The 13,411-nt window shown below is 39.1% G+C and overlaps 1 protein-coding gene across 2 annotated transcripts in view; it reads right to left on the reverse strand.

Annotated features, from left to right (window-relative positions):
• The window catches only part of si:dkey-71h2.2 (low density lipoprotein receptor adapter protein 1), a 54,697-nt gene extending 42,711 nt beyond the window's left edge, over nucleotides 1-11,986 (reverse strand). The window contains exon 1 of one of the 2 annotated variants that reach the window (XM_038726744.1): nucleotides 11,694-11,986. In XM_038726744.1, coding sequence (XP_038582672.1) covers nucleotides 11,694-11,778 — 85 coding nt within the window. In that variant the 5' untranslated portion in view covers nucleotides 11,779-11,986. The remainder of the gene's footprint in view (nucleotides 1-11,693) is intronic. The other variant, XM_038726745.1, reaches the window with a different exon arrangement.
• Between the last annotated feature and the right edge of the window lie 1,425 nt (nucleotides 11,987-13,411).

Consider the following 13,411-nt stretch of genomic DNA (forward strand, 5'->3'; position numbering starts at 1 on the left):
TGATATTATCGCAACGTAATAAAACGAGATTTTCTAATCGCAAAGGCTGCAATTACACTCTGGTCACATGACACCCAAGAGGAAAGCAGTCTGACGAAGCTGATGCTTTGTCTGCACGTTACGCTGTACCTTGCCTTCTTGTTGTACGATGGCCTTAAGCTTGACAGAAACTGACACTACATAAACTTTAGTGTCACACAGGGAATGAAAGTAGCACCACCACCCGTGGGTAACATGGTGGTGGGTGAAATCGTTGGGCCATCCGCCACTTTGACGGACAAGAAAAATGCACAACAGAAAGACATGTGTAGTAAGGTAAGCGTATTGTGGCAATTGGCACCTGCGTCACACACACAGCCACCAGTCAGCTCAGGAAATATCTGTGAAACGGCGTTTCAAACCAAACTCACAAGTCTGAAAGAGTCCCAGTCTGTCCTGAGTTACAGCCCGGTTACAGCCAGTGCGCTGCTTACCAGCATCACAGGGGGAGGGGAACTCCGGAGAATTACTAAGCTTGTCTATTAAACATGAGAGGTGTCACTTATGTTTTACTTTTGAATTGAACCTCAAACTAAGTATTTTTTGTTTGCTTACTGGGATACAGAAAGATGGCTGGATGGAGGAGATTTAATGCCATGACTTGACTAAAATTATCATTCTCATATTATTAAAATTTGATACATCTTCTCCACCATTGCTCATAATAATAATTCAACCTAATTCATCATAACACAGGCCTGACCCACAAGAAAGAACAGTGTATGTTATATCCAGGGCTGAAACGATTCATCGATTAATAAAATTCATCGACACAAATTCTTTGCATCTATGCTTCGTTTAATACATTTAAGTATACACCACACTGTTTCGCACGGACATTTATTACTGTCGCACAACGCGCTTACGCTGTGAACATGACGTGATTATAATGGCGCTCTTTGCAAAGTGTAGGAAGAGAGAGAAAATAGTGAGGGGACAAAGAAGAAAGTGTCCAAAGTATGGGATTATTTCAAGCTAAAGAAAACAACAACAACTCTGATGTTACCGTCCGTCCACCGTAAAATGAAACTTATGTCGCCTTGGCAACAGCACAACGGCAGCTGCCACCGCCAAGCAAAGGTACTTCTTAAACGACGCATCGATGAATCGTTGAAATAATCTATCGAAGCTTCGAATACTAAAATCATCGTTAGATGCAGCCCTAGTTATATCTATCTAATATTGTGTTGGTCATACTATACACAGATTTAGTGTTTGTCCATTTTGAATAATACAGCAGGTAAAGAGCTTAAAAATTTATCGCATGTTAAATTGCAATTGCAATATTGATAAAAAAATAAATAATTCGCAATTAGATTTTCCAAAATCGTTCAGCCCTATTAATCAGGATAAATTGCCACAGCAGGTTAAACACAGGTGCAGTTAGTTAGGTGCAAACAAAACATGGAAGAAGTATTCGGGTCCATTACTGATTATAAACATTTTGTTTGTTTGTTTTTACAAGATTTGTACGCTTTTTCATCACTAAATACACTTTTGAGAGGTTTTGTGGCAGTTTTACGAAACTTGATGGCAAAACCAAAATGCTCTTAAACGTTTTCGGGGTTGAGAAGCTCCACAATTGCCCGTGAGGTTAGCGGTGCCAGCTGGCCGGCCAGTCACGCCCACTGTCAGTTACACAGACCAATGCAGCAGCAACAACAGAGGAAAAGCCACAACTGCAAGATAGTTTTAATGTTCATTCCTCTGTTATTCTGTCGATACAATCTGAGTAATGGTTTAACATTTTAAAGTAAATCAAGAAACATCTCCACTTATAAAACTTGTAAGCACTTAAATATAATAAACTACAGAAGATGTATGAAAGGGTACTGTTGCTTTATTACTCTAAATAGAATTACATTGTTAGTGTACAGTTGTGGTTATAGTACTTACTTTTAATGTGCTTTTATTTATATAGTTCCAAAGCAAAAATCTTTGTTTAAAAGTTTTAAAGTTAAAACCTACTTGGCAATAAATCAGATTGTGAGCTTATTGTTTTGGGTGATAAAGCCTGGTTGTTATTTTGCAGCAGCCTCTCCATAGTTCTTTGCATTCTTAGTTTTGAGGTCGCATGGATGATGCTGGCTAAGAGAACACTCTTTTTCAGTTGAGTTATCAGTGAATTATAAGAGTATCCTATGCTGACTTGTCTTCTTCCCTGGTTTCCCCCTGGTGTTGATACTAGTGTTCATTCTGAATAGTAAACCTCGTTCACTTAATAGTAACATTAGCTAGCCTACTGTGTGATGGAGATCAGTAATTCACTTGAAAGATATTTAATTAGTTAAATGGTTTAATTAGGGTTAGAAAAAAATAATCGTGACTAGTCGACTAATCAAATAAATAATTAACAGATTAGTCGACTATGAAAATAGTCATTAGTTGCAGCTCTAATATTCTACAAGATCATCCCATCACTTTTTGAGAATTTACGGTATGTTCTTTTTGAGAAAATGAAAATCACGACATCCCCTAGAAATAGAGGTATTATTTACAATGTCAGTAAGACACACAATAGGAAACAATGAAAACAGAATGACATTGAAAATGTGCATAAAGTTCCATAGAAATTAAAAACTAAGTGGGGAAATAAGAGTCAAGTCAGGGAAGCAGACAAATCTGTGCAGAGCTGTCACTGAGGTAGCTGTGCTTTTGACAATAATCCAACTAATCACACTGTTGGGGGGATTTAGTTTATGTAGTTATTTTCAGACCAGAGTGGAGTTAAAAGGATGTGCACTCTGGTGCAATCTTCTCTGCTATTATTCATGCAACTAAATAAAACTGCATTTGAACATCATTTTCACTGAGTTTGCTAAATTGTACATAAAAGACAAATGGCTATGAAGTATGTTGTTGCTTGTCTACAAAAGACTGCAGAAACACATAACCAACAGTTTGATCTAATGATAATTGTAAGGTTTTTGAGTCATGAATTGAAAGGACCCTGAGGGATACATGATGGGTTTAAATAACTTAAATCATCACTGCTATGCAAGCAATAACTCACAACTTTGGCAGATGCTGATCATTGGATAAAGAAATCCATTAGACAGGTTACTTTCCTAAAGCATGTTCCATGAAAACTCATCAGCAGCACGTTATCATCTAATCCATCCTCGGTGTACGACTGGTGAGACTGATGTGTATGAGAATGGATTATAAGTATAGGTGGGAAATCTGCTCAGTTAAATCACTATATGATACACTCAATTCAGCAAAGAGCACATATTAGCTTAACCGGGTGCGTTTCGTCACTACGTTAAATATGTACGAAGAACAGGGAAGAAGAATTAGTAATAGTTGTTGTCGTCGTCTAGTTCATTAGAAATAAGAACAGAAGTGGAATTTAGACAAATGGAGGACCACATATTATTTAGCACAAGAGCCGACCCAGCGTGTCGACCACCATAGCTTCTTCTACGCACTTGCAAAGGGAGGGTGAGTGGTTAGAGATTAATTTGTTGCGATCTGCGACCGTCCCCAATAGATGCCACTAAAATTTACACACTGAACCTTTGGGCATAACTGGAAATGATGGACCACGAGGAAATAAAAACCAACATAAATCTCAGCTGTTACTTTAATTTTTAAAAGACCAACATGTGAGGACGAAGAAGTAGAGTTTCCTCGAGGGCAACTTTCAAGTTGAGCTCTGTGGAGATAGGTCTGGCTATGGGAGACTAAGATGAAGGTAACTCCCGCAGTTAGTGTCACAGACACACAAAGATGGCAAATATTGGCTATTTAGAGAAATGTATCTTTAGTGCAACTACTTACAAAAACTGTACCGACAAAAACATTGCAAATGGTGTTAATATATGTTTTTTGATGTGCCTGTTTTCTTGCTACTATGGTCTTGCTAAAACGGAGATGAGCAAGCTATAATGTAACTATAGGCCGGGGTGATGCAATCATGTGTTCATTGTTGCTTTACCTGGTCCGTCCTTGTAAAATATCCACCGTGTCCACGTCCTGTAATTAGTTAATAGTTAACAACTCTCTGTGTTTCTCTGCAAAATGCTAAAATGGGTCGCCAAATATACCCGCCCAAGTAAAGTGTATATGTGGGAAACACTGACCGCTTGACATACTGCTATGAGATGAGCCAAGATACATGTCTATGTCTAACTGGGTGTAACGGTACACAAAAATCACGGTTCGGTATGTACCTCAGTTTTGAAGTCAGGGTTTGGTTTATTTATGGTACAGTAAGGGGAAAAAATGCAAACATTAATTTGCTGCTCGTTTATTATGAACTTTTGTTAACATCCAAATAAGAAAAATACTACAAAACTAAATACTGCTGAAACTACTATCAAGTTCTCCACTAAATAAAATATTCCCAAAACCATCCCACATATAGCTAATACAATATAATAAAAATATATAATAATATGGATTACAGTGCAGCATTCTTCTTCTTCATCTTTTATACCATCTATGAGCATTATCAATCCCAGCTTGCTGGCCTGCTCAATTAAAACAAAAACTTTTCCGTAGTCTAAAGTCTGTTTAAATGCCGAAAGGCCCTTGTTGCACTGACGTTCTCCTTTGTGTGATACCATTAGTGAGTTAGAAAGTTTGACGTGTTGTCAGAAACATACCCGATCACTACTGAGAAATGTTGGCCCACTGCTTTCGTCTTATCAACTTTTCCATTATTGTATTTCACTAGGAAACCGAAGTGTTCCCAAACAGAACAACAATAAGGGAGGGTTTTCAAGCACTGGCCATGATGCTTAAGTGACGCTTAGTCAGCGAGTGCTTGTGCAGCGGCGTAAGGCGGAGATTTGGTCCGCCACTTAATATGTCCGTGTGGAAACTCAGAATTTATGTATGTTCCACACAGAAACCAAGCCTAATATATGACGTTAAAGATTGTTAAGTGCACCGTTTCTAAAGTCCTGTACCAAAACGGTCCGGTACAAATACATGTACTGTTACACCTACTAACTGTACATCATCTTGAACAATGTCATTGCTGCAATTAGTAAATCATTCAATTCTTGCACAATACTGCCACCAGTTTGTTTGGCGCATGGGGCTAGGAATTGCACAATCTACTTTTAATGGATTTATTAAGAGTCTTCAATGTGGTTGATGATGTTTTACTTTTACAAAGATCATCCTGATCATCCTGTGTTGGTTTCAGCATGGAATACACATACTGATTGGCTGATGCTACAGAAAATATGTACTAAAAGTAACAAAGGAAACCCAGTGCTAAAACTAATAAAGGAAATACTGAATATTTTAGCGGTTGCATGGAATATTAAACACTGCTTTTTGTTTGCTATTCTCTTCTGTTGTCTGTTCTTAGTACATTATTTGTTTTACAGCATTGCTGTAAAAGGTCATGCACCTTATGCAAATACAACCTTTCCTGTAGACATCATGTTAAATAAATCGAGGGCCTAACCACAGAAAGCATGGAATTCAGGCAATGAAAATTAAATGCAAACTAGCTCCAGTGTTGGCTTTTTCATAGCAGCGTTTGAAAAATGACTCACAACTCAGCGTCCTGGTTTACTCTGAATAATCCTCAGTGGTTTAAGCAACTAGAGATGAAAAAATTCGATTGACGATAAAATAAACAACAAGACTTTTGATAATTGATTAATCATTTGAGTAATTTTTCTAGCAAAGAAAAGTGACCAACAATTCTCTGGTGTCAGTTTCTCCCAAGATTTTAACTTTTTCTTTGTTTTCTATCATCGTTTACAGTTTTGGACTGTCAAAACAACAGATCACCTTGGACTTCAAGAAACTTTTTCCCCAATTTCTTGACATTTTATACACTACACAATTAAATCAATTAATTAAAAAAATAAATAATGAAAACAACAATCTTGCAGCTCTATGAGCAACACAAACAAAATTACATTCACCCCGCTTGTATTGTGGTGGCAGCAGAAATTAATATGTCAGAGATAAATAAAACTATCTTCTGAGATGGATACCACTAGGGGTGGGGTGGCAGGAAAATGTGTGTTCTGTAATTTGGGTAAACTCTCTCTTTCAGTGGGCTTCCCAGTCTAGACAGCCAGATTAAACTGCATTTCATTCTCCAAGCAGCATGACACTTTAATTTGGCATCATAACACAAAGCCAAATACTCCTGAATCAGTCCTTAATTATCAACGTATTTTTATTTATCACACTGAAAGCAAATAAATCCCCTGTAATTTGCTACACCCTCATCCCAGCCATCATCCCTATCATTGCTAATGTATAGCTGACATTCCCTCTATCATTATATCACAGTATATTCCCACCGTTCCCTCCCATTGCTTCTGCTCTTCCTACTCTTCACTGGTATGTCCCTGACTCGCGGATTCCTGAGTCTTAATGAGCCATTGAGAGATAATTGCCCCTCGAGGGTCAGTGCTAACTGCCACCCCTGCCTCCTGCATGTCAGCCAAGCCCCTGTCAGCATCCACTGCCAGAGTTTCCAACCAGTTGAACCTAATGATCGTTGAGTCCACAAATTTCAGATCAAGCTCTTCACTTGACATCCCAGCAATACAAACACAGCATTATGACATTTTCCTCAAAGCAATAAACCTCGAGAATCTAATAGAAACACACTTGAGATGGCATATATTCAAGAACTAAATAAAGCTAGTTATTTTCAGCTTTTTTATTTCACATTGCTCACACAGCTATTCAGCAAAAGCAAGCTGTGATATTTACACTATCAAAATAATTACAAAAAACAATCCAAAAGCCAAGGTTACTCTTACTGGACTCAACTCAGTCTGTCCCAAAGCCATACGCTTTTAAATTGATGCAGCCTGTACAGCATGGCCGTCCTTGGTGCCAAGGGCAAGTGTGTGTGACTTCTAAGATACGGAAAGGTCCGTATTGCTTCTATGTGACGTGATCCAAAGGGACGGCTTGAACTCCGGGCACATGCTGTGCGCTCTTCCATCCTGCCAGTGGCTTTGACCTCAACAGATGACAACGGACGGCCACGAGGGGCGGTGGGGAAGTGCTGTACATGTGAGCTTTCTGTTGGCAAAAGAAATGAAGCCTGGCTTCATGTCCAGAAATAGATGTTTTATGTTAGTATGGTAGAGTGAAAAGGAAATGAATCTGTCAGTTTTTTTACTTGTGAAAAGAGTGTCTCTTTACATGGCTTATATAATTTAACAAATTATCTTGGATTTTACTGACTTATCTTGCTGACTGTGTGTCTCACCCTGAGGTTGTACAAATACAGAAGAAGAGATTTGGTTCTAAATCATTGTCACAGCCACTAATGGAATCAGTCAGAAGTGCACACTGTCAGTAGAATACAGTATTCAAAACTCACATTAGGAATGCCACAGCTTTCACCATCAATACTGTTTCACTTTGTTAGATTCATCTTTTAGGGAGCATCTTGTAAAAAAGTAGGTTAACTTACACAGAGCCATCCGTATCGACACCGAAATTCATGAAAATCCAGGATTACTTTTTAGCCCTTTTCAGGCATGAAATACGCAACATTGGTGACTTTCAGAGTATTGGCTTTTGATCACTTAGACCTAATTATATATATATATATATATAAATGTTTATTATGGCTTTATCCAGACTTGACAGGACGCTTAGGAAAAAAGCCACACTGGTTTGCACTATGTTTGGCGCCTGGTGCATGAGGGAAAGAGCAGCGACACTTCAGCAAAGTAACAGTATCAAGGTAGAAAAAGGTTATTCTGTTTACTCACAGGATGTGTATGTGGTGCATTTCAAAAAGTTATTCTCTCATCAGTTATTAGATTGAACATTCTGTTTCCTATTTGATAATATCCAACTGTACCCAAGCAAAGAATGACAATGCGTTATGTTTGGGTCTCATATAATATGCATCTGGTCACATGGTGCATGTAAAGCATTTTGCTGGATATTCATAATTTTGTCCATGCTGTTTGCAGAATGAAAATCTAAAATGTGAGGAGGGAGTGCTGGTCTGATTATGACTGGTTTGGCTTGACAAGAAACTCCTCCGCAACTTCAAATTGGGTCATTCGCAGTGTTTCCCGGTTCATTAACCCACTTTTATTTTCTTTGTGCATAAGAGGTGAGAGTTAAGTCATGGGTTTGCTGCCTTTACGTTAACCTTAACTTCAGACTTGTGCTGTCTTGGGCGTGTGACAGAAATGTTACTTGGTCCGACCTGGTAAGATTGCGGTCAAGACCGTTACCATATAAGTGACGGAGGTGCTCATTCAGACATTAAACGTCATGTAAATCTACCATTAACGTAACAAAGCGTATGTCTGAAAGAGGCTTTTGAGACACATCGGTCATTGACCCAAGTGTTGGTCAAGTTGAAAGTTTGACCTCACAGTGGTATTAAAAGGTGTAAGTTAGAGCTGAATAATAAATTGAAATCTCAATAAGGCCTACTGCAATTTTCAAATCACAGGAGGCGCAATATTTGTTAAAGGCTAAAAGTGTCAAAATACCATTTTAAATTAAATATTTTCTTGCTGCAGAGATGTCCTAACTTACATACCTAATTCTACAGACTTAAGAAAACATCTTTCTTTGGTGCAGATCTTTGCAAAAAATCAAACCATAATCATTTAAATTGTGTTTTTCATTTATGTATTTGATTTCAATGAAAATCAGAATGTCTGAAATGTAAAAATAATCATTCCCTCCAATATCACAAATCATACAGCAATTGCAATATCAGTCAAAATATCAGCAATTAGATATTTTTTTTAAATCACTCGTCTCGGCCACCACGCTCCTCCAACGAACGCCGCCTGGCTCTGCCATCCCTACACAACAAAGGAATCCCTGTCCTGGCTGTTCTCAATGGTGGAACGAGCTACCACATGCCATCAGAGCAGGGGCGTCCCTCTCTAACTTCTAGAAGCTCTTAGAAACTCATCTCTTCCGACAACACTTTCTTACATGTAAATACTCCATATTTGTATAGCACCTTGCTAGTTTTTACACTATATCACACTGAGTAAATGCTCAAACAGAAACTAACATTCACATTCCCAAGGACGCTTAGACATGCAGCCTAGATGAGCCGGGGATTGAACCACCAACCTTCTGATTAACAGGCAACCCGCTCCATCGCCTGAGCCACAGCCGCTAACCTCTAACTCCTAACCTCTAACATGCACTTCCTGTGCCCTTACTATTCTTCTTTGCCCTGTATTGATTGCACTTTTTGTTAACTCTTACTTCTTCCCTAGGTATTTACCCCCATTGATGCAATATGTGTCATTAGCTCTTACTAGTATCTATTATTGCTCTTACTAGTATGTATTGTCAGTTGTAGTTCTCATGCTTTATTTGATGCTTGTTGTTCCTCAAATGTAAGTCGCTAAATGTCTCACATAATCTCACTATTAAACAACTTGGCATGGCAAAGTTAATATACAGAACCAGCCCACAAATTAACTGTAGCCTATATTGTCATTAACTGTGGTTATTTAACTAAGGTGACTATATGTCCACAATGTGCATGAAATTTCCTTGAGTCAGTAGACAGGACACAAATGATTTACCCCCCCCCCCGACTTTACGCACACCTAATTTGTGTGAATGTGCCAAGCAGCTGCAATATTGCCTTATTTGCATTCCGACAGCCAGCTTTGACGCACTGCCACATGCTGGCATACAGACGCTGTCCTCTCTCCAAATTGCCTGCTAAGTAGCTTCTGGACATCAGCAGTCACCCTGCCTGTCTGTACCGTTTGTGACTGCTGTGTTCACATTTTCCCAGCCTGATTCCTCTGGTGGCTCTCAGATGCAAACTGCTTCTGTCATCAGGCGCTGAAATCCAGCTGGATTCTGCTCTTTCCTCCCTCTCTTTCCGGGCACCAACAACAATAAGAGAAGAGCAGCACAATGCAGAGGCTCCTGCTAACAATGTGACACAGGCAATGTCTTTCAATTCAGCATGCTGACGGTTTGTTTGTCAGCTTTTTGTCATCATAAAGTCACCATGGTAATGGTGGAGAATATGGTTATGGTGGGGGAAATAATAACTCCCATCCATCAATGTTTGAACAAAAAAAAAGATCAGAATTTCCCTTTTAGCAGCCATCTACAGACTAAAGTATTCAAGACAACCTGTCACATTGACATCTTGTGCTCAAATTCAAAGCCATCAGAGAGAATCATTAAAGCGCTAGTCCAATGACAAAACTTGGAAGTCCCACAGACTTACACTCAATACTCAATATTCAATCATTTATGTAGACCGTTCCTTAAGAGAGAGTGAAGAAACCAAGCACATCCTCCTGGCTGTGAAATTAATCAGTCATCTTTAATGGAAGCTGGCACGGGTGGCTGATTCTTCACTAAAGCGGGAATTCAGGATGAGGCTAAACCAGCATGATAGAACTGATGGCAGCGAGAGGGCTTGCAGGCGATGCAGCTGCAGGGAGGGAGCATTCAAGACAACACTTCACACGTCAATGAGACAGCAGAGGCGCGGGCAGCAAAGCAGCCCCTCACTCTCTGCCCATCACCATTGGTGTGACAAGGTCTGTTGCTCTGACACTTCGCAGAGCACTCACAGCCTCCTGCACTTCACACTGTAGTAACTGAGGAGCAACCCTGCACAGTTTGTATAATATTTACTGAATATGACAAACTTATATCAAATAACACAGTATATACATAACATCTCTCTCTCTCTCTCTCTAGTCATTCTTAAGTTTACAGAAAACTACTCATGTAGAGGATTTCTTTCCTCGTACCTTAGGGAGCTAGAAAACGGACAATCCGAAAGAAAAATCACTATAGACTAATGTCTCAATTACATTCCTTTCTTATTCTGTCTTGGGTCTAAAACGAAGTCATCCTACTTTCATTTATTTATCTCTAGTTGTAGGATTTGATTGTACCATCCATCCATCTTCATCCGCTTATCCGGGATGGGGTCGTGGGGTATTTGATTGTACAAATTGGCAAAATGTTAGTATGATATTTAATTTTAGGGCTGCAACAAATGATTATTTCCCTTAACCGTTTATTCTATGAAATGTCCAAAAAAAAAAAAAAAAAAAAAAAAAAAAAAGAGACAAAAAAACGTTCATCACAAGTTCTAAGATGTGAAGATGTCTTCAAGTGTCTTGATTTGTCCAAAGTTATTCAATTCAAAATTATATAGAAACAGATGAAAACAGCAAATTCTCACAGATGAGAAGCTGGAACCAGCCCGTATTTGCCTCTTCTTTCTTGTTTTGCTTGATTAAACAATTACAATGCTTACTGGATTAGAAAAACCAATTCATGGTTTCAGGGACTTTGTTTAGACTCGGTTCAAATCAGCCAGGTTTAATTTATGCTATGGTTGTTTTGGTGAAGAACAATTGGCAGTAGGGCTAGGCAGACCTACTAAGTACAGTAAAGCAATTACAACTGAGACTGAGCTAAGTTACATGACAGGCTACAGCTTGTACAGCTTTTCTTTACACCACAGCTCAGCTGCATTTGGCAACAAGACGATCAAAAGCTCTCCAGCACGAAAACACAACAGTCCGTTAGCTTAACGTTACTCCCAAAAGCCAGAGGCACATACTGTCCTTCTTTCCCTCTCTTGATAGGTTTGCTAACGTTACATCGCAAACACATTTACAACACAGTACCGAATCCAAACATTTCAACACACACATAGTCTCACTCACTTTCGTGCTTTGAAGTTCCCCATGTGTGCCGAGGAACTCCGGGGCTCTTGATAATCGCTCTGCCGGCGGATTTCAATGCATCCATCCCGAGGTGTGTCTGCTCTCCGGCAGGTGGATTCCCCAGTCTCCCGACCAACAGGGAGGTAAGTACGGCGGGCTGAACTCGACGGCGGATGCGCCAAAAAAGAGAAATATAGAGAGTACGCGGGCACAAGTTCCCACCCTGAACCGCTCCGGTTCGCTCTCCCGCACAGATAAGGGGGCCAGCAGCACGTGCACCTACTGCACCGTCTCCAAAGTTAAGGGCGTGTCCTTCCAACCTTGATCATCAGTTAGCCAAGCGTCCTCCAAAGTGCTCCAGCGTGGAGCAGCGACCTTAATGAAAAACCATTATAAAGCAGTGTTAAGGACTTATACTCGGTAATTAGTCTGAGGCTAATGAGCTTACGATTGTACTTTCTGTCTCATAGCAGTTTCTGTTATTTATTGACCTGTGTGTTGCTGCGCTGTTGCCCTGCTTTGTTCATAAAGACTGTGATATTATCCCTTTCATGAGTTTAATATTTTTGGCTTGCAACACGCTCTTGTTGTTTTAATTAATGACATAATTTTAATCCTGGGCTACTCTAGTTATGGACTTGGTTGAAGCCTCTTTACTGGCATTTTCTACCACCATTCTTTGGTTTTCCAGGCTGGGTTAAAGAAATGGGCTAAAAGCACAACCAGTGGTGAAAAGTAACATTTGTATGGCCATTTTATCCTACTTTATATTTGTACTTCACCAGCCTACATTTCAGAGGGAAATATTGTACTTTTCACTTCACTACATTTATCTGAAAACGTTAGGTACTTTTTACTTTTTAGATTCGGATTAACAACACAAAATGTAATCAACAAATAAATAATTATGGATAAATAAAAAGTGAGATAAGCCCTAATCAGGTCCACCTTTACCAGCTGCAACATTAAAGGGATTTACACATTAATGCATTCATAATAATCCTCTAATGGGATATGCTGCAAAAACTTTTCTAATTTTACTTTTACATACAAAATTTTGAATGCATGATTTATACTTGTAACATCTGGTGTTGCTGCTTTTCTTCCTTCCCTGTACACAAATAACAAACTAACGGCATCATTTGGAACAAATGCTTCGTTTTCTTTTTTGTATGTTGGCGCCCTCTATTGATGATGACCAGTTATTACAGCTTCTTCATTCACTGCACACACTGTATAAGCATGGTCGTATTTGTGGATATCAGTCCTACTACCAGTAGCCATTTGATTTTTAATAACATAAACTAAAGATTTTTTAAATCCTCAATTAAAAAAAAAATAATATGGGGTTCTTGGTGACCTATTAGTCTAAGACAGTGATTCCCTACCTGAGGATCAGGACACCCACAAGGGGTGTATTTATCTTTTTAGACTTTCCTCTAATCTTTTCTTTTTTTGCTTGTGAAATACTGGATCATTTTACTTCAGAAAAATTATCAAATAACACAGGTGAAAAACCCTTTTTAGACTTGACTTGCAGCCTGTTACAAGAAGACACTTGGGAGGTCACAAGCCAGAGTTAGGAAGACGATTACCATAACCTGCAATATCCCCAGTTCACTTTTGACTTGAGACCCTTTTTTGCATTCACCCAAAGTTTCCTCTCTGTAGGCAAAATGCCACAAAAACAATTTTTCCACATGCGTGTCATATTAGGA

The sequence above is a fragment of the Micropterus salmoides genome, unplaced genomic scaffold (genome assembly GCF_014851395.1).
Source record: "Micropterus salmoides isolate LMB-PRFRI ecotype aquatic unplaced genomic scaffold, ASM1485139v1 Ms_hic_scaffold_18, whole genome shotgun sequence".
Taxonomy (NCBI): domain Eukaryota; kingdom Metazoa; phylum Chordata; class Actinopteri; order Centrarchiformes; family Centrarchidae; genus Micropterus; species Micropterus salmoides.